Source organism: Ipomoea nil, unplaced genomic scaffold, assembly GCF_001879475.1.
Source record: "Ipomoea nil cultivar Tokyo-kokei standard unplaced genomic scaffold, Asagao_1.1 scaffold2833, whole genome shotgun sequence".
NCBI lineage: Eukaryota > Viridiplantae > Streptophyta > Magnoliopsida > Solanales > Convolvulaceae > Ipomoea > Ipomoea nil.
The window spans coordinates 253,665-280,000 of NW_017619261.1; the positions used below are offsets into that span (position 1 = coordinate 253,665).

At 35.0% G+C, this 26,336-nt stretch overlaps 1 protein-coding gene and 1 long non-coding RNA gene across 5 annotated transcripts; one reads left to right on the plus strand and one right to left on the minus strand.

The window, feature by feature from the left end:
• Positions 1–2,244: 2,244 nt before the first annotated feature.
• On the minus strand, positions 2,245–5,257 carry LOC109159557. 4 transcript variants are annotated; one of them, XR_002050595.1, is made up of 5 exons: positions 4,985–5,257; positions 3,939–4,053; positions 3,040–3,171; positions 2,626–2,949; positions 2,245–2,493 (listed from the first exon to the last, which is right to left on the minus strand). It is a non-coding gene; the product is annotated as an uncharacterized LOC109159557 (long non-coding RNA). The 4 variants fall into 4 exon arrangements; XR_002050596.1 differs by having other exon boundaries at positions 3,939–4,075; XR_002050597.1 differs by lacking the exon at positions 4,985–5,257 and adding an exon at positions 4,837–4,869.
• A 6,907-nt stretch (positions 5,258–12,164) lies between these two features.
• On the plus strand, positions 12,165–21,422 carry LOC109159593 (biotin carboxylase 2, chloroplastic). Its single transcript, XM_019307703.1, has 17 exons — positions 12,165–12,325; positions 12,501–12,575; positions 13,183–13,505; positions 14,471–14,612; positions 14,818–14,916; positions 15,038–15,094; positions 15,496–15,567; positions 15,984–16,073; positions 16,945–17,004; positions 17,760–17,945; positions 18,097–18,189; positions 18,275–18,356; positions 18,540–18,646; positions 18,982–19,057; positions 20,178–20,224; positions 20,363–20,425; positions 21,142–21,422. Exons 2-17 carry the CDS (start codon positions 12,513–12,515, stop codon positions 21,181–21,183), a joined length of 1,602 nt encoding a protein of 533 aa, XP_019163248.1. The 5' UTR covers positions 12,165–12,325; positions 12,501–12,512; the 3' UTR covers positions 21,184–21,422.
• Positions 21,423–26,336: the final 4,914 nt, after the last annotated feature.

Below are 26,336 nucleotides of genomic sequence, written 5' to 3' on the forward strand. Positions count from 1 at the left end.
AGGACCCCTGTACATACAAGTCCAACCTTATGCCTCCGGGAACCGTCGTTCCCCACCTATACCCACCAAATCAGCAACCACCGATTTCATAGTACACGAGGGTACCGTTCAATTCACACGGCCTGAAGCCCACTCCAACACATATGAGCCTATAGCCCAGTTCACACTCCATAATCACGTCATGGCCACCACGAGGACCACTGCCGTACCTTGGTGACTAATTTCCCATTCCATTAATCGTGCAATCCAGGTACAGCCACACACACCACACATCATAGGAATCAATCAACGGATCACAACGAAGATATGAAATCATACTCAATCAAGGAAAGGATCACAATCCGACTCCAACGATGATCAACAAAAGTTATCATCCACAAGAGGAAAGAACAAACCGCACACACTAGCGTTTCAATCATCAAACTAGCAGGTTTATCAAATGGGTAAACCAAACATAGTTCCGAAGAACATACAAGACTCATCATGGTTCAATGAATCACAAGGTTGAACAGTTAGCACGATTCAAGACACCAAAACCTACATGGAATCCTACCACATAGTTCTAGACATACGAAACATCAAGAAGACACTCAAATAGTTCAACAAAAGAACATCGGGAAGTCAAAACATCAATTACCGAGTCAAAAGAATCACGGGGAACAAATCCCCACACAAACCATCATTGTACCTGTAACTAGGGGTGAGCATCGGTCGGTTTCGGTCAGTTTTCGGTTAATAACCAAAATAATTGAAATTTTGACCGGACCTTCATAACCGACCGATCAACCTTCATAACTGATATAACCAAAACTGACGGTTATAGGTCGGTTAAATATAATCGAATTTTTTTAGTAAAATAGCTAAATTTATTTTATTTATTTGACTAATGTTAAAAAAAAAAACTAAATTATTTATTTGTAGTGTATAATTTATGACCAAAGTTTCATATGGTATCTAGAAGAAGGATATTCTGATGAGTCAACAAGCATAATGAAATAAAACACAGCTTATTAATGAAAGTTTATCCCTCCCTAACAAGCATCAAGTCTAAAAATAAAAAGCTCGAGTAAAAATGAAAAAACGAAACATAATGAAAATCAAATTTCTTTGTCTTTTAATAGAACACGGCTTATTATGTTAGGGATCAACCCCACCTTCCATTTTTTACCTAATCCTTTCTTCTTCTTCTTTTTCATAAAAGTGTTCATCATACTTATGCACCATTTGATGCATACATAAGTATAACGTACGTGCTGTATGATAACAGACTAACAGCTCATGCAAAACTTAATTGCTAGATTAATAATGTGATTTATGTTGGACTGTGTACATTTAAATGCATATCTAACTAGATTAATCTTTGGTTTTTCGGTCGGTTTTCGGTTTTCTCTTGAAAAAACCGATAACCGATCGAAAAACCGAAATAACCGATTTTTTTTTACCTCAATAACCGAAACCGAAACTGAAATATTCGGGTGGTTCGGTTTTCGATCGTCGGTTTTTCGGTCGGTCCGGTTATTTTGCTCACCCCTACCTGTAACACCCCTTATTTTCATACCAAGTTAAACCTAAAACATGCAGATAAACTAACCATAAAACATACACAGCGGAAGACTAGATATGAAATAGATAGAAAACGTAGAGTGTCATGCCACGCTCACACAACGATGAACGCACAGGCGTAAACATCTGCAACATAATCTATCAATCTCAAAACCAAACACTACAAGAAAAATGGCGAATTGCGACGGAATTTTTCCGTCGCGAATGGGCAATATTCCGTCACGAATCGCGTTTCGCGACGGAATTTATTCCGTCGTCTATCGCCTAGTCGTATTTTGATAGACGACGGAATAATTCCATCGCAACTTTTGGCGACGGATTTAGCGACGGAATATTTCTGTCGCCATTTGGCGACGAACTTAGCGACGGAATATTTCCGTCGCCATTTGGCGACGGAAGTATTCCGTCGTGATCGCGTCGCCCATTTCGCAACGGAACTGTTTCCGTCGTTATTTCTGAATCGAATATTCCGTCGCCATATTATCTTTTCCGTCGCCAATTCCGTCGCCCATTTCGCAACAAAAATGTTTCCCATCGAATCATTTGCAACAAATATTCCGTCGCAAATTTTATATTCCATCGCAATTCCATCACGTTTTTGAATTATTTTAAATAGTAATGAATGTTTTTAAAATATCTTATTTTCCTATATCTCAATCATAGCAATTAAACGCCTTAAGCTGGGAAAAAAGCAGCATAGAGATGACAATAATTCTTTATTATTTAAAATTTCAAAACTAAAACAAAAGGTTTAACAAGATGCATCATTAGTCTCTCTAACGGCTACACTACAGTAATCATGTACACATGATTTTCAAATACTTCTACATGATGATTCCACTGGGAATCAATGCATCCTTGATGATTGTGACGATTCCACTTTTAGTGAAATATCCTTCAGTTTCCCTAGCTGCTTCTTGAACATTTTCACTGTTAATGATTTGAAACAATCAAGAGTATGATATCCATTAGATCATGAACTAATAAAATATCACATCCTGCCCAAAAGCCAATTTTAGCCCAACAGGAATGCATGCATTCAGTATCTACATGGATGATTACCTCATAGTAATCTGCTCCCGTCATTAATGTATAATTGCTCCCTCTGATATGCATGATCTAAGTCCAACCACAGAATGGTGAATTTTACAGTTCTGCCCCAAACAACACACTTGTGAAGACAGACCATATAGGTTTCATAGTACTATAGCGTCAACTAGGGGTGAGCATCAGTCGATTACGGTCAATAACCGACCGATAAGAATTAAGATAAGCTTTAGACACTAATCTTTATTAGATTAAGTAAAATGATGGGGTTTCCATATCTCCTTGCCAGGTCTTCAAAATGCATCTTTGTTGCCTCATAAGTTGGATCATATCTTTGTACTGGATTCAGCAGCATAGCACACAACTCAGAAAAATAAGAAGAATATTATAAAGTAATGGTAAAAACCAAACAGATGCAATAGTTCTTACAAATTATATCTGGTTTTGGACTAAATCTTGAAGCTTCTTGTGACCATAAAAGAGGAATTGAACCCCTCATTTGCACAACAGAACTCATTCTTCCTTTGCATGACCCAGCTTTTTCGTCAAGGACAATTTGCTCTGTTTCAACATCATTTACCAATGAAATGGTAAGCCCTTGATGTCCAGATAGTACATTACCTTAACTATCTAAAGCCATGAGAAAAGTAGTTCTTTATTGAATCAATGGGAAAGCTCAAACTCAATAAGCATATTTTTTTTCAATGTAAATAAACCAAAACTGACCAAAACATCTGTCAAAAAAAATTTGATTTAAAATGAAATAGATTTTAATATGACAATACTTTACATTATCTCATCTCTCTATTCAGGTTCTGTTTGATTCAGTTATATACCTATGGGCCACCCATTGAACTAAAACACTTTATATATATCATAGAAAATGCATAAGTAATCAGTTGACGCAACAAATAAGTGAATAGTGAAAGCAACCTACTATTTACACACTTAGATGGTTGAATGAGGAGCCACGGTCACCAATTCAATTAATTAATTATTCAGAACAAATAAATGTCTAACTGATTCTTAGCACATTATTAGCAAGGATTACTGTCCCATGGTACTTCTAGAGAAAAGAGATAGAGACCACACCCTTGGAGCTTTCCAAATATGGTGACTCGTCTCTCTTTCACACATGTACTTAGTTCTCTCCAATATCATACTATAGGCCGAATGTTTTTTCTTCCAAACCTGCCTCTCCAGCTCTCCCCTAACCCCACACTTACTTCCAACATTGTTTGTTGCTTTCAACTTACAACCAACAAAGTGCCATCATGACTTCATACTACACATTTGATAGAAATACCCAAAATATATCAAATGCTTACAGTCCAGCCAAGAGGAATGCCACTGTTTGCATGATAATCACACCTTCACCAGCAGGTTTAGAAGTGTTCAAGCATCTTGCACAGAACCAAGTCTCATGAATTGATGTGACAAGATCTGTCAACAAAATTTCATCAACCTGAATTTATAAGTTTGAAATTAAAATGAATATAACTAAAAATATTTTACAATTAAATTTGGGAATCTATCCATTCCTACTGTGTTTACTGCAACAGTGCAACAATATCCAGCTTGTATCATGCATATATTTTTATATGTAGCTTGAGTGATATTTTCTAGTCCTAGAGAGTAAGAAATCTCCTTCCAGGCACACATAACCAACTAGCTTAGTGATTTTTCTAAGATAAAAAAACATAAACAATTCCATATGAATTATGAAATACACAGTGAATAACTTAAAGTAATAAAATTAAAAATTGAAATAATGTAACGGTAAATAACTTAAACTCTATATGAATTATGAAATACACAGTTTATAATTTTATACTTACTATACTATTTCATTTCTTAATATACATAGTGAATATACTATAACTTAAAGTCACAGTGTATATATAGTGAATATACTATAATTAAAGTCACTTCTTTAAAGTTTTATAGTTTATACTACCATAAGATACTCAATGTGTTTGCTGAAATATATAGTCACAGTACAACACATGAAGTCATGAACTGATGAACACAGACCAGTGAGACCATACACCACAAATACCTCATATACTGATAATTTTACACATACCACATATACTATTTCATTTGGAAATACTTCCACTTCCACAGACCACATATACTGATATACTACCAAGATTCACAGTACAATCCAATCACACAATTTATATTTTAATATAAAATTTAAAGTAAACAAAAATTAAAAATTACCTTGAATAGATTGTTAAATTTTGGAGTCTGAGACTTAGATTTATGGAATTTGGATTTTGGAGTCCGGAGAAAAATTGCAAAATCTGAGACCTTGATTTATCAAAGACTTCAAAGTTCAAAGTCAACAAAAAATTGGATAGTAACTTACCCTTTGATAGAGATGCTGAGCCGCTGAGGCTACGAAGGGCTCTGTGAAACTGTGAACTATGAAGACTGGAGAAGTGGAGAGAGGGCTGGCACCTGGGGGCTGGGGGACAGGCGGAGACGCGGAGTGGAGGGCTTCGAGCCTGCGACTCCTCTCTCGCCGAGTCGCCGGAGAGGGCTGCGGCGCTGCGCGGCTCGCCGGTGGAGTTGCGACTTGCGAGGGCGATTGCGTGGCTGGACTAGGGTTTGGGCGTTCGGCGGATTTGAGAGAATGAGAGACAGGGAGACAGAGCTCAAGGGTAAAGGTTTTTCTATAATTATATAATTATTATATATAATATAATTTATAATATATTAATATTATTAATTAATATATTAATATATACATATAAATAACTTCGGTTATTTGGTGACCGCGGTTTTCAATTGGCTCACCCGTAGCGTTATCAATTTTTTGGTATTTTTGCTCACCCTAGCGTAAACTATAATAATGTTTTATTTAATTTTAATTTTAGTTTCATATTAAAAAGGCCACCGTTTAACTTAGAAGAAAAAATAAAATTTAACAAAAATATTGCGACGGAATCCAGACGGTCGCAATTTTCGTCGTAATATTGAGTCAATATATCAAAATTTAATTCATTTAACTACGAAAACAAGTCGGTCGCAATTTCCGTCGCGCTTTCGCGACGGAACGAACATCGGTCGCCTTTTTCGTCGCAAAATGGGCGACGGAAATTAGTTCCATCGTAAATTCGGTCATGAATATTTTGCCGCCAATATTTCGCGGGCTTTATTTATCTTTGCGCCAAGATTCGCGACGGAATTTAATTCTGTCGCCTTTTCCATCGCCATTTTGCAACGGAATGTATTCGGTCGCAATTTCGGTCGCTAAATGGCGACGGAATATAGTCCATCGCGATTCGCGATTTTTCTTGTAGTGAAAGTCAACGACATAACGTCTAAGTCTAAACAAAGGCACGCAGGCCCAAACCATCATAAAGAAAAGGGGATCTATTCTAACAGCTTCTAGACCGCGCCCTCATCTAATCAGCACCTGAAAGAAACACAGATGTATATATGGGACGACGCCCGGTCAACGAATGATGCAGGTAACCCACCAATACATGTGAAATATCATATGTAGATAGTTTATATGTATACAAAATCATTTGCGAAACGGGATATAGTATATATCAATTTCAAAAGCCAAGATAGAGATCAACACAAGACTCTATGCACTCACAATAAAGATAAGGGGACACATCCCAATACGACAAGAAGCAATAATGACTTACAAGAATGGCTCAAGGCATAATCTACCATCACACAGTAGATTAACACCCGACATGCATAACACAAGAGAATAAGGACGCAACCATTGGCAACACATTGCCTTTGTGACTACACATGTCACAAATAGAGAAATACACAACAACGGCTACACAAGCCTTCGTGACATCACCCATCACGAATTGAGATGCCTTCCTTATGCCCGGTTCCAACCTTATGGCTACCCCCAACCTTATGTCTAGTTCCAGCAATTACCTCTAGGACCCCTGTACATCCAAGTCCAACCTTTTCCCTCCTGGGACCGTCGTCCCCCACCAACAACCACCAACAAGACCACCGATTCATAGTACACGAGGGTATCGATCACACACATGGCAACACATGCCTCCTAAGAAATACGTGAGCCCATCACTCAGGTCACAAACTCCATAATCGCGTCATGGCCACCACGAGGACCACTGCCGTACCTTGGTGACTAATGTCCCATACCATTAATCGTGCAATCCAGGTACAACCACACACACCACACCACAACAGGAATCAATCAACGGATCACAACGAAGATATTAAACCATACTCAATCAAGGAATGGATCACAATCCAACAACAATGATGATTAACACAAGTCATCATCCACCCATAGGAAAGTACAAACAACACACATGCTATCATTTAAACACCGAACTATCATGCTTATCAAACGGGTAAACCAAACATGGTTCCAAAGAACACACAAGACTCATCACGGTTCAATGAATCACAAGGTTGAACACTTAGCACGATTCAAGACACCAAAACCTGCATGGATTCCTACCATATAGTTCTAGACATACGAAACATCAAGAAGATGCTCAAATAGTTCCACAAAAGAACATCGGGAAGTCAAAAGACCAAATATCGAGTCAAAAGAATCACGGAGAACAAATCCCCAACCAACACCATATAACGTACCCGCGGGTGGAGCCACGGGTGGACCTCCACCCGTGGTTCCGCCCGCGGGAACCACTCCCACGAGGCCTTGTACCCCGCGGGTGGTGCCCTGCCCGCCGTTCCGCCCGCGGGTACACACCCTGTACCAAAAACAATTCCTTCGGGGATTTTCAACTCCAAGCTCAAATTCAAGTCCACAACATGCCAAATCTCACCAAATACAACAAAATGACTTGAATCAAAGGAATAGCCAAGCAATGGCATACATGAAACCTAATAACAAGCTCTAGATATGCATTTTCACAAGACAATGCATCAACACTCACATTTCATAGCAAAATCACATGTAGAATCCAATAAATCATCATATAGGTAAGCAAAATAGATTTTGTAAAGCATGGGTTACCTCTTGTAGACAAAAACCTTCACTTAACACTTCACCAAGCTCCTAATAGGGTTCACCTTCCACACCCACTTCAAGAACACACCAAAAGATCATAAAGATTCTATCTTTAAGGAAAGACACCTTAGAAAACACTAAAAACACAAGATAAACATAGATCTTACCCTCCTAGATGCTCAAAGGTAGGAAATGTGGAATCTTGGAGACAAACTTTGAAGATTGGGTAAAACTCCAACTTGGCTTGGAAGAAAAGCTATCTAACTTTTAGAGAGAAGGAGGAGCTCAAGTTTGGAAAGTGTTAGGGGAAAGAATGAGGGGTGTCTTCTAGGTTAGATTGCATTACTAACATAAGGTGAAATGTCTTGATTAACCTTACTAAAATGAAGAGGTGTAAGGGTACAAGGGAACTACTTACAAAGCTTTAGGTACAACACTTGACTTTGGGTTGACTAGTCAATTACTAGTCCCCGACTATTGAATTTTCAGGAATTTAAGGAATTAAATTATCAATTGGATTAGGATTAATTACTTAATTAATCCTTAATTGAATTTGGATTACGGGGTGTCACAGTACCCCGCGGGTGGGGCCACGGGTAGACCCCCACCCGTGGTTTCGCCCGCGGGAACCACCTTCCCAAGGCCTTGTACCCCGCAGGTGGGGCGGCGGGTGGACCCCTACCCGTCGTTCCGCCCGCGGGTACACGTCCTGTACCAAGATAATCCCTTCGGGGATTTTCAACACCAAGCTCAAATTCAAGTCCAAAACACCAAAAATCTCACAAAATACAACAATATGACTTGAATCAAAGGAATAGCCAAGCAATGACATACATGAACCCTAATAATAAGCTCTATATATGCATTTTCACAAGATAATGCATCAACACTCACATTTCATAGCAAAATCACAAGTAGAATCCAAGAAATCATCATATAGGTAATGAAAATATATTTTGTAAAGCATGGGTTACCTCTTGTAGCCTAAACCTTCACTTAATACACCTTTTCAAGCTCCTAATAAGGCTCTCCTTCAACCCCAACTTCAAGAACACACCAAAAGACCATAAAGATTTCATCTTTAGAAAAAGATACTTTAGAAATCACTAAAAACACAAAAGGACCATAGATCTTACCCTCCTAGATGCTCAAGAGTAGGAAAGGTGGAATCTTGGAGACAAACTTAGAAGATCTTGGAATGCCCAAACTTAGCTTGAAGGAGAAGCTAGCTAAATTTCTAGAGAGAAGGAGGAGCTTTTGTTTTGAGAGTGTAAGGGAAAGAATGAAAGGCAACTCTAGGTTAGCTTGGAATACAATCATGAGGTGAAATGTCTTTATTACCCTTACTAAGATGGAAAAGTGTAAGGGAACAAGGGAACTATTCACAAAGCTTAGAGTACAACTCATTGACTTGGGTTGACTAGTCAATTACTAGTCCCCCACAATTGAATTTTCAGGAATTTAAAGAATAAATTGTCAATTAGATTAGGATTAATTACTTAATTAATCCCTAAATAGAATTCGGATTTACGGGGTGTCACAAGAAGTATATCAAAGAATAATGGAGATATTACCAAATGATCGTATAGACGGATTGGAAGATACCTAAAATATTATACCCAATGACTCATGTTCAAATCTCACCATGACTTCTACCATTTGCATGAACTTGGAGCTCAAACGGCACATTACCATAAGATAAGATAAGATCTCTGACAAAAAGATACAAGAATTCAAATTTGAGATGCTCTTTTTCAACGAGCAAATTCTCAAAACCAGCTATATAAGGATGAAGATTTGAAGATTGAAGCAGAGTTTTCAAGAACCAAGAATTAGAGAGCAAGAAATACGAACAAAAGTGAGAAAATACACAAGTGGTTTGCTGCATATTGAAAATCATCAACAGAGTCTCAAAGTTGGAAGCAAGAAAACTTGTTTTTCTACAAACAAGTGAAGTCCATACGGGAGTGTAGGAAGGAGATTGTCACACGGAGTTATAAAGTCTTGGAGAAGGGAAAGTAGCACGGAGTTGTGAAATCCAAATTGTAGTTCTATCGGAGCATAGAAAAGGAGGAAAGTAGCACGAAGTTGTGAAATCTTGAGAAAGTAGCACGGAGCTGTGAAATTCGAATTGTGTGTGCAATGATATTATATTCATTATTTGTACCCTCCAGTAAATGTCCTACTGTCTCGATCAGATTTGGCTTCTAAACTGATCCTAATCTTTAATTCAAAGCTCAAAAGCATGCACAACCTCAAAAACCTAAGTATTCCCCCACCATTACAATTCTATACCATATGCATTCATCAATCTTGATACAATTTCACTCAGTTACCAACCTATAATAGGGATTATCAGTTCGTGTTCATTACCTGAGTTGGGCGTCTCCATGTCAACAATATTTGCTTCCATCTCTTCTCGCTTCACCGCTCGTACCACTCTCCTTGAACGAAGACGGCGCATTCCAGATTTGCTATACCACTCTCCTTGAACGAATATTCCATCTCATGTGCAATATATTGCAAGACAGTGACCTTGCTGAGCTTATAATAAGGAGCAAATTGATAATATGGGATGAAGCATTGATGACTCACAAACACTATTTTGAGGCTTTGGACAAATTCATGAGGGATCTATTGAGGTTCCCCTTATTGGGTAGTGTTGAAAAGACTTTTGGTGGAAAGACAATAGTTTTGGGCAGCGATTTTAAGCAGATCCTACATGTTATTCCGAAAGTAACAAAACCAGTAGTTGTCGGAGCAAATATTAATTCTTCATACATGTGGACAATTTGCAAGGTATTAAGGCTCACCAAGAACTTGAGGCTACGGATCTTAACTTCAGAGGAAGATAGACAGACAGTTAATTGGTTTTCAAAATGGATTGCAGACATCGGAGATGAGATTGCAAGGGTTGTAAACGGCGGTTCATTTGAGATCGATATTCCGTCACATTTTTTGTTGAAGTGTGGACACAATCCCATAGCAACTATAGTGGAAAGGACATTCCCAAGCTCGAGATATGACATGCTTGATGAGTCGCAACTAGAAGGCCGAGCGATCCTCTCGCCGACTTTAGATGTCGTTGATCAAATTAATTAGTACATGTGAGACATGAATACTGCAGAATGACGAATATATTTAAGTTGTGACTCTTTGTGTAAGGCAGAATCAGACAGTAAAAATCAATTAGAAGTACACACTCTTGAATTCTTAAATAGTTTGAGGTTGTCTGGTCTTCATAATCATTCATTGACATTAAAGGTCGGTGCACCTGTTATGTTATTGTGGAACATAGACCACTCTCTTGGTCTTTGTAACGGGATGCGACTCATCATCACAAGATTGGTAGATTACATCGTCGAAGCAAGAATAGTTAATGGGACACATGAAGGAACAAAAGTTCCTATCCCCCGAATGTCTCTCACTCCTTTTTATACGAGATTGCCCTTCAAGTTCCAGCATAAACAATTCTCGTTGATGCTTGCATATGCCATGATTATCGACAAAAGCCATGGTCAAACACTAACTCACGTTGGGTTATTACTAAAAAAACCGGTCTTTAATCACTGACAATTATACGTTACTTTCTCCCGAGTCACCCATCCTGATGGACTGAATGTGTTAGCTCTAGACAAGGATGGACAAGATTGTGTTGCGACTACCAATATCGTCTACAAAGAGGTTTTCAATAATGTGTACATACAATCGATGATATTATGTTTTCATTTTTTTTTCTTTCAAAATGACAAAATTGCTATATATGTAGACAAAATATATCCTTTATACAAATGAATCAGGATAGCAATTGATTACTATAACTAAGTTGCTAAAGAACGAGCACATTTCCTCAATTTATAAAAATCCTAAACAATGATATATAAAAATCTCTAAAGTTACAACACCGCATGCGTACATCTACACATTTACTATTAATTTGAGCAATTACTTACTCGAATTCAAGCAATGATAACATCAACAAATATAAACGATCAAAATCATATCTTCAATTGCACTATATAATACGGAGTATTTGATGTTATAATTTAAATAATTGTATATCAATCCATATATTATTAATTAATATATTATAACAAATTCATTCCGTGCATCACACAGTGAAAATATTAGTTATTCTTAAAAATTATAATAAATTCATCCCTTACAATGCACATATGGTGAAAATATTAGTTATAAGAAAAAGTGATTTTCACTTGCAAAAATTATAATTATTTTGGAACACAATATCTACTAAATTCAATGCAGTATTTAAAAATTTATGAGATACAATAATCTTTCTTATCATAAAATGATCAAAATTTCATTTTTTAATAGTTATAAGATTTATGTCTTTGTTCATTATTTCAATAATATAATTTTGTTCCCTTAGGGTTGGGGTTCAACCTTTTGGAAGAATAATATAATTTTGTTATTATCTTTTAGCATGTTTATAACTAGAAAATAAATAAACTTGTAAGTTGTTTGATATAAGTTGTATACTTGTATTTTTGAATTTCCAGATATCATAATTTCTACAAAAAATAAAAATAAAAGAAAAATTTGAGCTTAGCTAGTTAACTACACAGCTAGTAGTCATATCTCTCACAACAGCTCTGGCGGAGTATTCAACTCGCCGCTCCCTCGTATTCATCGACAGCTCCTTCCTTCAAATCTCCTCTCCCCTCTCTTTCTCTCTCACTCTCGCGTGCACGCATTCCGCAGGTATCAACGCTCCAATCTTAGATCCAATGTATCCTTTTCCGTTTTTGAATTTCGTTTTTCTCTGTTCAAAATGTTATCTTTATGGCTTATGCTTCCGCGGGGAATGCTTTTTAGCCCTCATTTTAATTGATTATTGATTTTGTTGGAAGTTTATTTTGTTTTGTTTGTTTTGCAGTGATCAGAGAGAATGGAATCTGCCGCCGCGACTAGCTTTTGCACCAAATCTATCTCCTCCTCGCCTTTTCGCCCAGTAGGTTTACTGCGTCTATAAGAATTCACTACTGCATTTTGTTAATGCTCAATAGTTTGAGCTCTTTCTTTTGAGATATAGATATACATGGTATTGTTTTGATTCTTTGGAGTCTCCAAGTTGTTATCTTGATAGCAAACTTGGACTTGGATATGTGGAAAATCTGTTTTAGCCTGTTTACAGTCTGTGTTTATCTAATTTGTGTATAGTGGAAGCTGCTTTATGTGTATCTAGTTGAAGTTAGTGCTTACTTCCAAACTGATTAATAATCTACTGTTTTAAAATTAGAAGCTTTGGCATGTATTAAGTTGATGAAGTGCTTACTTCCAAAATCATGCCCATCAATGAGCAATTGTGCCCGTGATTACTGCTATATTAGTTATTTTTTGTTTTCTTTCTGTTTTCTTTTTAACTTGTTAGCTTATCCGAAAATGATTGGTCTCTTTGATAATTTTGATTCTTGCACACTTCACGGTGTCTGACATACTCACAAAAATTTGAATTAATTCCCGTAGTATTGTGCAACAACGTCATCACTTTTTACTGTTTCCTAAGTTTAGTCATGATATCAATCTGCTTTATCTTTTTGTTCCTTATTCTATGATAGGGTTTACTCATTGGGAGAACTAGTATTAGTAGCTCTCAGTGTAGCTTTACGGTAGGAAAGAGGATAAACTTTCCACGACAGAGGCTTCAAGCATCTAGAGTTAGTCCTAAATCTAGCAAATATGGTGGAGCTCTTGGTGCAGTATGTCAGGCTGGTAAAATCTTGGTGGCAAACAGAGGGGAAATTGCAGTTCGTGTGATTCGGACTGCTCATGAAATGGGGATTCCTTGTGTTGCAGTTTACTCAACCATAGACAAAGATGCCCTTCATGTGAAGCTTGCAGATGAGGCTGTTTGCATTGGTGAAGCTCCTAGTAATCAATCGTAAGTAATTAATAGACTTATTGCATTTTTTGTTTCTTGTGTTTGTTCCTCTTCCTTCGTGGCCATCGTAAATGTCATATGATGCAGTTGTCATGTACTCATGTCAAGTAAAATGACAAAGCCTAGTTAATATCCATGGCAAAGATTCTTTTTTGCCTTCTCATGATGTAACGTCAGTTGTCATATCAAGTAAAATGAAGCTGAAATAGAACTATGGCTTTTGCTGTTTCTAGTTTGTAGATGATTAAGAGTTGAAGCTGTTATCTTGTATATTAAGGCTTCAATTATTTTTCTACATTATCTCTTTTTTGAAGTTGATTTCCCATTCCGTTTTTTGATACCGGTACTCTATTCTTTGATTTCTTGTTGCTGTGTATATGAATTGTATGAATATTTGAATTAATTTGAAGTAGTTAAATAATTCCGTTTCTCTTTTGGAAAATTTTAAACCAAGTCTATTATAATTTAGGATTACAACTATAAAGATATGGAATGCGTAAATTGGCCTTCAATTCCCCTATTTATTTTGTATTTAGACCCGTTATTGCAAATGAGGGACTTTCTGTCATAAGGAAATAGTTAGCTTACAAGATAAGCTAAGCAATGAAGCAACAAAAAAAATCCCTTCAACAAGCTTTATTTTCATGTACCACATCTGTAAAATTGATTATGTAATGACCTACAAGTGTGAGTCCAGTAACTGCAATAGTTTCTGCATTCAATTATGTTAAAGTTCTACTAATATGCCAACGTTATCCTTTTTACAGAATCTAGCTTAAATTTTTTGTATTTGCAGTAATTCTACAACCATCACTCAGGCATAATGTCATCAGCTGTTTGGTTTTATGGTTTCTTGCCTAATTGATGAATTTCTTATTTTCTGATGGAACTGGAAGCTAATATGTTGATGTTACTGTATATATTATTTTATTGTGACATTTGTAACTCTCTTTGCTATTTTTCAGGTACTTGTTGATCCAAAATGTCTTATCTGCTGCTGTAAGCCGTGGATGCACAATGCTGCATCCAGGGTATGGTTTCCTTTCTGAGAATGCCCTTTTTGTCGAGATGTGCAAAGAACATGGAATCAACTTTATTGGGCCAAATGTAAGTTTTGTGGATTCAATCAAAATATGTTGTTCAAATGCCCATTCTATCATAACCACCAAACCCCAAAATCAAAAGGAAGACATTGGTTATGATATTAGTGGAGATAACATCAACTATGGAACAGACATGCAGTTGTATGTATACGCACATAGAGAAAATTTCCTTGGACTATGGTTTGAATTTCTTATTTTGAAATTTGCAGCCAGACAGTATAAGAGTCATGGGTGATAAGTCAACTGCTAGAGAGACAATGAAAAATGCTGGTGTCCCAACCGTACCAGGAAGTGATGGATTGTTACAGGTATTATTCATACCAAATCTTTTATACTATACTAGCCTTAACATATAATATTATGTTTTCTATCTTCTTAACTCTTTTTCCTGGTATTGCCATAAATAATTATATATTATCATGATTTCAGAGCACTGAAGAAGCGGTGAAGCTTGCTGATGAGATTGGTTACCCTGTTATGATTAAGGTGATTTTCTTCTTGAATTATCTCTTCCTGCTTAATGGGGAATGCAATCAAGTCCTTAAGCCAACTAAGTTTATTTAAATTTGGTGTAATTCTTGAAGATACTGTGTAGTTGTACGACCACATCTTTACATGCTGAAAAAGTTCTCATTACTTGGTATTTTTTTTTTTTTTTTGCATAGTTTCTGAAATTTCTAACAGACCTCATACTATATTAGTAAAGTTTATGAAGACAAGTATGAATATAGAGTCAATGAGAATAGCTTGCAGCAGACCATAAGTGGTGCAATACTAAATCTTGCGAGAATAAATTAGATTGAAAAGAACTGAAATAGTCTTGGTTGTAGCCAGAATATATTTTTATAGAAATTGCAACTGCAACTCATGAATACTATGTTTTGAAGGCAACTGCTGGTGGTGGTGGGCGTGGAATGCGTCTTGCTAAAGAACCTGATGAGTTTGTGAAGTTATTACAGGTGTGTTTATCATAACCCTATGGATACTCATATATTCATATATCATTATATTGTTGCATGGAGCATCTTAGGAAATTGGTGCATATATAATATATTTAGCTCTAGGTAACCTGAACCCCAGAACTTCTGGATTTTTGGTAATTCATTGAAGAAAATTTCTGAAATTATCTTATAAGGTATTCTCTTAGAAATAACCACTTTTTTATCCACTTAGAATGAACCATTGTTTTATATAGTATTTCTTTTAATACTAGTTCAATTTCATTACTACATTTTCTTGGATCATTTATGCAATTTAAAATATTCCCTTGCAAACACATGCTATGGTGCTCATTTCTTCTTCTGTCTTACTGAATTCTGCTTCCACCTTAAACTATGAAATATTTCTTAAAACTAGACTCTTTTTGTTTTGACAGCAAGCTAAGAGTGAGGCTGCAGCTGCATTTGGAAATGACGGTGTTTATCTGGAGAAGTACATCCAAAATCCTAGGCATATTGAATTTCAGGTATTCTGAACTGTCAGAAATATATGACGTGATTAATCTCTTAAGTTCATAAAATGGCTTCAAATTGATCAATGTTTTCCTTATATTTTAGTGATTACATAAATACACAATGGTGAGAGTGGAGCAACATAATCTGTTCCTTTTTAAATTGAGGTCACTAGACTATTGTGTGAAATCTTTGTAGAAAAAACTGAGATTCTTATTTTATAACTGATTTGCTGTGAATGGTGGAAATTACTGCATGAGATCTTACACAGCTGCAAGCCATGCAAGAATGCCTGGTATAAGTTATGAAGTAGTAGTAGTTAGCTTGGAATAGCTGCTTTTCATGCTACAGTTTTACAACACAAGCTCTGTACCTTATTATAAAATTTTGGGAAAAGATCTTTCTTCTTATTATACTAAGATTTGATAATGGACATTAAAAATGCATCATGTGATGACATTAATGGTTCAATATACTAGAAAGAAAATCCAGAAGAACTGGATTATTTTCATTTTCAATTTATTTATTGGTATTTGGTACTTGACCTGGATTGTTCTCCTTTTGCTATTATTAATCAATGTTTTTCTCAAAATCCTATATATTTAGTCATAATTGCATACTATCTAAGAGTTGCTAACATATTGTAAATAATTTTAGCTAGAAACCAGTGCCCTTGTCCCTTGTATCAGCCACTGCCCTGCCCTTTTTATATAAATGTCCAAAGAAATTAGGTTTAAACTCTCTAAATTCTTGTAATTACAACTGTAATAAATTTTCCCCTGCAGTTGTAACAATTATCAGGGACATAATATTTCCTGTCAATATTCTTAAAGTTGAATGTGCATCCTATGACTTTATAATTCAAAGCTTTGATGTTGTGTTCAGGTTTTGGCAGACAAGTATGGCAATGTAGTACACTTTGGGGAGCGTGATTGTAGTATTCAGGTAAACATTTAACACTGAAATATTTTGTTTTTGTTTTGTTTTGTTTTGTTTTTTTTTTTGTTTTTTGTTTTTTGTTTTTTCCTTTTCCTATTGGCTTATTCTATTTTCTCTATTCTCATTACCATGCCATTTGGAATTACACTCTCTGAAATAACCAATGATGCTTGATGCATTTGTTGGATTATTACAATTACAATTACAATTGCACTCTGTTCTCCTTGGATTATTATGTGCACTAGTATCATTTTCTACGGTGAAAATTATCGCATTGAAGAGTATCAGCCAATCATTTCTATGATTCGAAGATTCATGGGGCTAGAGGGTTCAATAATCCTGTTTTATTTATTATTCTTGATTATTCAAAATAAAAATTAACTACAATGAAGTAATATTTGTTTCAATATTTTCTTATAAATGATAAATGATAAATGAGAGAATATTATTTTGACCAAAATACTGTCATTCAGGTGCACCTGATATCCTCTTCTTCTCAGCAAATCAGTGTTTGTTTATGTTTCTTATATATATCATCTAGTGAAGGACTTCTAGATCCTTGTCCTCTACAACTGGATTGTTTTTATTCATATCAACTTCCGGGGGATAAGTTTTTATCTGTTTTCTTAAGTCCAAAAGAAAAGTACTGTCTCTATAGGTTTTTGTTGTATTAATGGCGAGATTAAGTTTGTCAGGAAGGTTGGTTATAGTATTGATTGTTTGGTAATCAAGCAATTGAAATGGTTTTTCCCCCTTTGCAGAGAAGAAACCAGAAGTTGCTGGAAGAAGCACCTTCCCCTGCATTGACACCAGAGCTGCGGAAGGCTATGGGTGATGCAGCAGTTGCAGCAGCTGCATCTATAGGTTACATAGGTGTTGGTACTATTGAGTTCCTTCTGGATGAAAGAGGATCTTTTTACTTTATGGAGATGAATACTAGAATTCAGGTGAAGCTTGAAGCTCAGTGTCTATTTTACATCCCCAAATAGTACACATTCTCCATTGTGAAATACTTGTTTATTTATCTTGTTGTCCATCTGTGGGGATGGAGGAATTCTATAATATTTAGTAATCATGTCACTTGGGCGAACATCTTAGGTAGAGCATCCGGTTACAGAAATGATTTCCTCTGTTGATCTAATAGAAGAACAGATCCGTGTTGCTATGGGAGAAAAACTTCGCTACAACCAGGTAATGAACTATGACATTATGAGTTTTGGGAAGTGAACCATATTCCATTTGCTCATTATCTGTTGTTTCCGTCTCCTGCGTGCAGGAGGATATTGTGCTAAGAGGTCATTCAATTGAATGCCGGATTAATGCAGAAGATGCTTTCAAAAATTTCAGACCTGGGCCAGGTGTGTCTGAATTCTGTTGTTTGCTTGCTTGCTTTTGTATGAGTTCTCTAGTATTGTATCTGAAGTCTATCATTTCTGTGCATGTGGTTCATAGTGTTTCCTTATATTTAATAGAAGTCAGACAATGCAGTGGACGAGTAAAAATTGTCACATGGATTAAACTCTTCCTTTTTTTGTAAATAGGGAGAATAACTGCATATTTGCCAGCTGGAGGTCCATTTGTGCGCATGGATAGCCATGTTTATCCTGATTATGTGGTTCCGCCAAGTTATGATTCCCTACTTGGAAAGGTGTGTCCTATTTAATGATAATCTTTTGCTGCTTGTGCAATAGTATTTCTTTTGCCTTTTTTGAGATCTCTCTGGTTGATCCTCATGTTATAGCCTTTCATCTAAACATAAATGTTTTTCTATATTGTATTGCTGAAGTTTGATTTCATTTTAGAACATTGCTCTGGCCAGAGAATGATATGAACAGATTTGGTTTGGTCTGTTTAGTGTACTTCTATATTTGAAGGGCATTCTGCTCCAATGTGTGCATAGTTATGTTCATGGTTTAATTGTCTATATTCTTTGATAAGCGAAAAAGAAAATTGATTAAGTAGCCTTATAACTTGTTTTTTCAGCTTATTGTATGGGCCCCAACCCGTGAGAGGGCTATTGCACGCATGAAAAGAGCACTTGATGACACTATTATTACAGGTAAGACCCACAGTATCTGATGTTTTCTTTTATTTGTTAAATTTAGAAAATTGGTGGAGTGTTTTGTGTAGCCAGTGTGGGGATTTATATATTGGGATTGGGTTTGGATTTGGATTTGGATTATCATGAAGAGGAAGCTCTAGCATTGGGTGGGCAGGTTAGGGGATCCACATTGTGAATGTCTACATGCTAATCAAGCTATATGGTAAACATGGAAGGAAGGAATTGGGTATTTTGACTATTTTCACTTCATTCTATCTCCTGCCTCAATAACTTAGATCCTAAGGCACGTTTGGTTTGTGGAAAATATTTTAAGGGAAGTGGAATTGAAATTCCATGGAAAAACAATTACTAGGAAGATGGATTTCATTGTTTGGTTGGCGGAAAAAGAATTACTGGGAATACTAATTCTATTGTTTGGTTAGATTTGGAATTGTAATGAATAACAAGTATAAAGACCTATATGCCACTACAAATTAATAAAAGTAATATAATTAAAAAAAGTAAACAAGGGTAAAATAGGCATTCCATCTCACTTTTTCTTCCCATCTTCCATGGAAAACAAAATCCTTGGTCCAACCAAGGATTTTGTTTTCCTCAAATTTGAGGAATTCATTTTCCAATGGCAAATGAATTCCATGAACCAAGCACCAAAAAGCAACATTTTCCTCCACTTTAAGAAAAATATTTTCCTTCGGAAAACATTTTCCATGAACCAAACATCCCCTTAACTGTTATTTCCATCTCCTCTTTGCAGCAATTTTCCATTGGTCGCCCATATTAACTTATTTCCCTTTTTGAATGAGCTATTTTGACTGCACAAAGATATGGAGTATAACAGTTTTTGTTTGGTTATGTTCGAGTAGGAACAAAAACATTGTCAAATGGTATTTTTTGTTAGTTTGAGATCTTGGAGGTTGTGATACATGCCACTTAGAGCCAAACATAGAAACTGAATCATCTAAAATCGGATAGACACAGTATTTCTTGAAGTCGGTCATCTTCTATCATGTTTTGGAACAATAGATATATCTGCTTGCTTGGATGCAATTAGTTATTTGTAGGAGCTATCACATATACCATCCAGTTATTGAATCTATAATGTGTTTAATGCCTGCAGGTGTTCCAACTACAATTGATTATCATAAACTTATCCTTGACATTGAGGTGGGCAAATTATGAAATTCTGATAGCATATAAATGCACTTACACTTACACACATGTATATATAAATATATTGGTTAAGTGATATCCAAAATATGCAGTGTTATTTATTCTAAATTTGTCTTCGAATGCTTTTAACAGGATTTCAGAAATGGGAAAGTTGATACAGCCTTTATTCCAAAGCATGAAGATGAATTAGCTGCTGTAAGAATTTACCAGTTTTTCGTCTATAATTGCTTTCTATTTGCACATATATCCTGCATGTGAATATCAATACAGGGGTTAGTGCAGAAATGAATTGTGTTACATAATAATATGTAAATAGGAGCTAGCTAATAAGCCAATTTCTGATTGCTCATGCTGCCTAAGAGGATCCAGTACCATTACATCAGCATTTCCATTTCTAAGAACTTTCTAGAAGTTGGCCTAAACATTTATACCTTAATTTTCAATAATCAACATATAAATATTATATGGCCTTGTTTGGTAAATGGCTGTTAGCCGTTAGCTGATTTGGTTAATTAGAGGGTAAAACTAGTTATAACATTAGCTGATTGTAGAAAGGTGTTTGGTAAATTAGCTGTTAGCTGATAGCTGTTTGGTATAATTTCCTTTCTCAAAAAGCCAAATGAAAAAGTTGCTTTGAGCAGCTTTTTGAAGTTACAAAAAGCTAATTAACCAAACACTTATATTGATTTTTTAACCAAATCAAAAAGCTAAGTGGTCAAATAAGCCAAAATTAGTCTATAGGCTAATTATTTTGCCAAACAGGGCCGAGGCGATATGACTTAACAAATCATTCTTTTGGGTGGGCAAAGAATACATAAACACGGGAGATACAAATAATATTTGTGTACCATGCATGCATGATGTTGCATAAAGTGTATAATTTGATGTTGATTTCAACTTTATGGCCACAGCCTACAGTTACAGAGAAAGAGTTGGTGAAGGCTAGTGCTTAAAACTTTCTTCCAGTTGGAGTGGATTATTTTCCAATCGGTCTGAACTTCAGAGTTTTTATTTTGAGTTTAATCTTCTAGCCATTTAGCATCGATGAATAGACTTGACTTGAGATTCAAATAGAAATGTATTATTTTTCCTTGATTTGTCATGTGGTGAATCACTTCTGTATTTGTAAACAATAAAACTTGGGACGTTTTATAGTTTATTGTATGTGCTGCTGCTAGAGTTTTTAATTAAAGAATCACCACTGAAACTCTATCTCCCACAGACAATGAACGCTATATCTTTACAATGAGAAAACATCATTTTTAGTCCCTCGACTATAATGTATGTATTAATTTTAGTTCTTAATTATTAAAATTTTAGGTGCATGAGTATTCAATTTGTATCACATTTGGTTTTTTAACTATTGACATTTTTAAATTATGTGCATGACTATTCAACTTGTATCACATTTGGTCTTGTTAAATTTTTTGATCAAATTTTTGATCAAGTCATGGTGATCGGTTAATTTATTTAATTTTTATTTTAAAAATTATTTTAATAATTTTTAAATTTAAAAACTTAAAAAAAAAAAATGCCCCCCCTCCTCCCACCTTCCTCTTTCATCTCTAGTAGAGACGAAGGAGGAGGAAGGGTGGCCGGCGTTATCTTTCCCTCCTTCGTCTTCGGCGGAGACAAAGGAAGAATGGGGAGAAAGAGAACGTTGGCCACCCCATCGCTTTCTTTCGGAGACAAAGGAGGAGGGGGTGGGATGGCCGTCGTTTTATTATTTTATTATATATTATTATTTTTTATTTTTAAGGTTTTTAATTTAAAAATTATTAAAATAATTTTAAAATAAAAATTGAATAAATTAGTTGGTCACCGATAATTGGTCAAAAGTTTGATCGAAAAATTTGACGGCAAGTTCAAATGTGATACAAGTTAAATAGTCATGCACTTAACTTGAAATATTAATAGTCAAGGACCAAATGTAATACAAATTGAATAGTTATGCACCAAATTTGAAAATTTTAATAGTTAAGGACTAAAATTGTTACATGTATTATAGTCGATGGACTACATTTGAATGAAGGTTATACCCTTCATTTATGTCCGTTTTTTCCGTTAAGATTTTTGATACATTATGCTATAAAAGTTGTACTATACAATATTTTGGCAATAGTTATGCTGTGCAACCGAATGCACCATGCGCATGGTGCATACAATGCAAAACGACGTCGTTTTGACTAAAAACGCGCGTCCCACTTAAAAAAAAAAATACAGGGGTTCGATTCTCGGCAATAGCATTATTGTGGATATATAGTTATGAATTTCTGGATATATAGTTATGAATTTGTGGATATATAGTTATGAATTTATGGATATTTAGTTCATTCATTGTGGATATTTACTTCATTCATTGTAGATATTTACTTCATTCATTCACTGTGGATATATAGTTATGAATTTCTAGATATATAGTTATGAATTTATGGATATTTAGTTCATTCATTGTAGATATTTACTTCATTTATTTACTGTGGATATTTAGTTCATTCATTGTGGATTTTTACTTCATTCATTCACTGTGGATATTTAGTTCATTCATTGTGGATTTTTACTTTATTCATTCACTGTGGATATATAGTTATGAATTTATGGATATATAGTTATGAATTTATGGATATAAAAAAAATGCTATTGCCGGGAATCGAACCTGATTTCTTCTTTAAGTGGGATGTGCGTTTTTTAACCAAAACGACGTCGTTTTGCATCGAATGCACCATGCGCATGGTGCATTCGGTTGCACAGCATAATTTGCGATATTTTGGACAAACATACCTCTACTTTTATAACTTCCATTATCTTTTCAACTATTGTTACTATGCGCATGCATCCACCACATATTTTCTTATATTCTTCAATAATAATAATATATACACTTTATAATAATAATATATACACATTTAAATATAAATATCAAATTTATAAAAATGTTTTACATTATTATAAGGAGTAATTATTATTTACAATAATTTAAATATCTAAAATCTAAATAAATTTAAAATTTAATATAAAATATTAATATTGGGCACTTATTTCTTGCGCTTCGCGCATAAAAAATACTAGTATATAAAATGAAGTTGAATACGTCATAAAATATAATTAGTTGGACGAAACAAATGTTGTTTTTTTCCATTAAAAAAATGATTTCACAAGTCTTCTTTGCTTCTGTAATACAGCAACAAGTGTAAACACTGATTTATGGAGAGATCCGAGGATTGAATTCAACGCTTTATTATTGAAATCCGTTGCGGTCTGTTCTGGTTCAATCCATACCTCCCCAGGCTTCAACTCAGAAGTGTTATTTGGTCAAGTTTAGTAGGTTGTGTCCAACCAATAACAAACAACCCTCAATACATGTGATCCTTGAGCTTGGATATACACTTCAATTCTAATTTTCCAGAAAGCGTAATATGTGTCATCCATTTCAGGTGGACGCATATTGCTCTCCTTTTTGTCAAAACAAAACAGGGCCAAGAAATACAACCAAGATTCACAAGAACACCACAATTCTAACAATTAATCAAGAAATATATCCAAGAAACATTAATCTAACCACATTCCCTAAGGATGAAATCAATTTGTAGATTTAAAAACTATGATACCAACTGAGAGTTCAAGTGTTCCTCGAATTATCTTGATTAAATTGTTTCTCCAGATTATGATTACTAACTCAATTACGATTTAATCATACATTAGGTCACATTATGAATTGTGCAAAAGTGAATAAACACAAGGTTTGATAACCCATTTTGGTGCAAACCACACCTACGTATGAGGGACCACCAACGGTTAATCCAATCCACTATCTAAACAAATGTTTAAACAAACAGTAAGAGAACAATCTGACCAATATGTGATGTACCCCAAACTGTATGTACCAAATCTACAAGTCACCATAGATGGATTGATTTCGAACTCAGAGATCTTTAACATTGCTATCTCGCTCCCACCGCTGCACCACAGCTAACATGGAATACCGTCCTTGAAGTGATAAAGTCACTTGAGTTTCTTCTCTTCAAGATCAATAAAAATCCAGGTTCTAAATGAATATCTTGAGAGAATATTTTCAAGTATTTCTTGTAAAACTTGTAGAGAGAGGTTTTTCTGTCAAAATGTAATCATCTCTCATTCTCTCTATAACTACCTTCTCTCTAGAATATATATACTCGGAATTTTGGTGAAAGTAATTTGTTAGATATTTTCTTGTAAGACAAATTACTCACTCACCCTTGAGATATTAATTGAGAGAATGATCCTCTTTCGTTGGATCTCTCAATTAAATAAGCAAGGATAATATCGTAAATCACCTCAAAATAGTTATTCCCTTATCCGGCTATAACTACCTTCTCTCTAGAATATATATACTCGGAATTTTGGTGAAAGTAATTTGTTAGATATTTTCTTGTAAGACAAATTACTCACTCACCCTTGAGATATTAATTGAGAGAATGATCCTCTTTCGTTGGATCTCTCAATTAAATAAGCAAGGATAATATCGTAAATCACCTCAAAATAGTTATTCCCTTATCCGGCTGTAAAATAGCCACCTGGAATAGTTTTTGGACATGACTGTTGCAAGTTCTGTTCCAAAGTATCTTCCAGCGTCGTATTTTAAGTTTTTGTGGCCCTGTTCTAGTAAATAAATGTGGCCTTACCAAATCACAATTTTGAAAATCAATACATGCAAGTTTTGAACCTTTGACCTCCAAGTTAAAATACAATAAATACACATTCTCACCATCTCTTCATAAAACCTTTTAAATTCAAATGAAAAAAATTTAATTTTTATTTCTTGACTAACTATGTAAAAATTAAATAATGGACCTCTAAAATTGGGGGCTCCTCTAAAATTGGGGGCCCTGTGCGGTAGCCCAGCTTGCACAGCCTAAAATCCGACTCTGGTATCTTCAGCCAGCTCACGAACTAGCAACACTACGTCCTAACCTAATTTATTGCCATAATAATTTGTTAATTACAAAAATGGGGTTTAGATAGTAAACACTAACAATGGTAGTATGTAAAATTGAATATATGGAACAAGAAAACATGTAATTTAGAAATTTCTTTCCACACATGATTCATAAAATATGCATTTAAATAAATCTGAATCATCATAGTTTGCTCAAGATGACCAAATCGCTCGTGCCATAATTTAGAATAATTTGAGTCTTTAAATTTTAAAAAGTATCACAACATAAAAAGTACTCAAAAGTATATGCAATCCTCTAAAAATAACCTATATAATAATATAGGGAAGACATACACAATAAGTACAATCACAAGGGTACTCAACAATTATAAGGAGGTTAAATGCAAAACAGAAGCATTGATGATGAGACCATTGAAAGTCTCCAGAATCCATTTTCTCAACTTTTTGAGAGGTCATAATCATAAAAAACTCATAACTCGAATGATGAGTTACTTATAACTTTCAAACAAATGGCTTTTAAAATAACTATATCATGCATCACGTTGTGACATGATCGTAAAATGTATTTGGCAGAGTATCATAGGACTATAGATAGAAGTTGAGGACTTCATTCATGAGTCATCTAAATAAACTATCCATTTTAGAACCTACGAACCTCCTTTTTTTTAAAGACATTCCTTCCAATGACTAGTCACATTATCAAGTAGGGAATACTTGACAACTTATACAATGTATTCTCGAAAAGACTAAGTCTATGATGTTTTTCAAAAACCAGTGACACTCAAAATACTTAGTATATTTTCATCATGTACTACTATTATAGATTATAGTACAAGGTGACTAACTTATAAAGCAGTGGGACTCACATTACTTAGTATGATTTTGTCATGTATTACTATTGGAATACAAGATGCCTAGTCTATAAGGCTGATGGAGTCTTTTTATTAATTCAACTCTGTAACCTTTTGCTTGCATAGTTCCAATTGTGAAATAGCAATCCTTTCGGGATTGATATAGGATTTGTGAATTATTTTTTTGATGAAATATTCATTATCGATGTCTTGGTCTAATGGGTGACAAACAAAAAATTAGTTCTTTAATTTACCTTAGGGGCAAAGCTATGTTCAAAATTGAGAACTATAATTTTTTGGAATAAGGGTCAAATAGGCC

Coding starts and splice junctions, on each gene's coding strand:
- LOC109159593 (XM_019307703.1), top strand. CDS start 12,513: ATGGAATCTGCCGCCGCGACTAGCTTTTGCACCAAATCTATCTCCTCC. Junction 15,568..15,983: donor AGTTTGTGAAGTTATTACAG/GTGTGTTTATCA, acceptor TTGTTTTGACAG/CAAGCTAAGAGTGAGGCTGC. Junction 20,426..21,141: donor ATGAAGATGAATTAGCTGCT/GTAAGAATTTAC, acceptor TTATGGCCACAG/CCTACAGTTACAGAGAAAGA.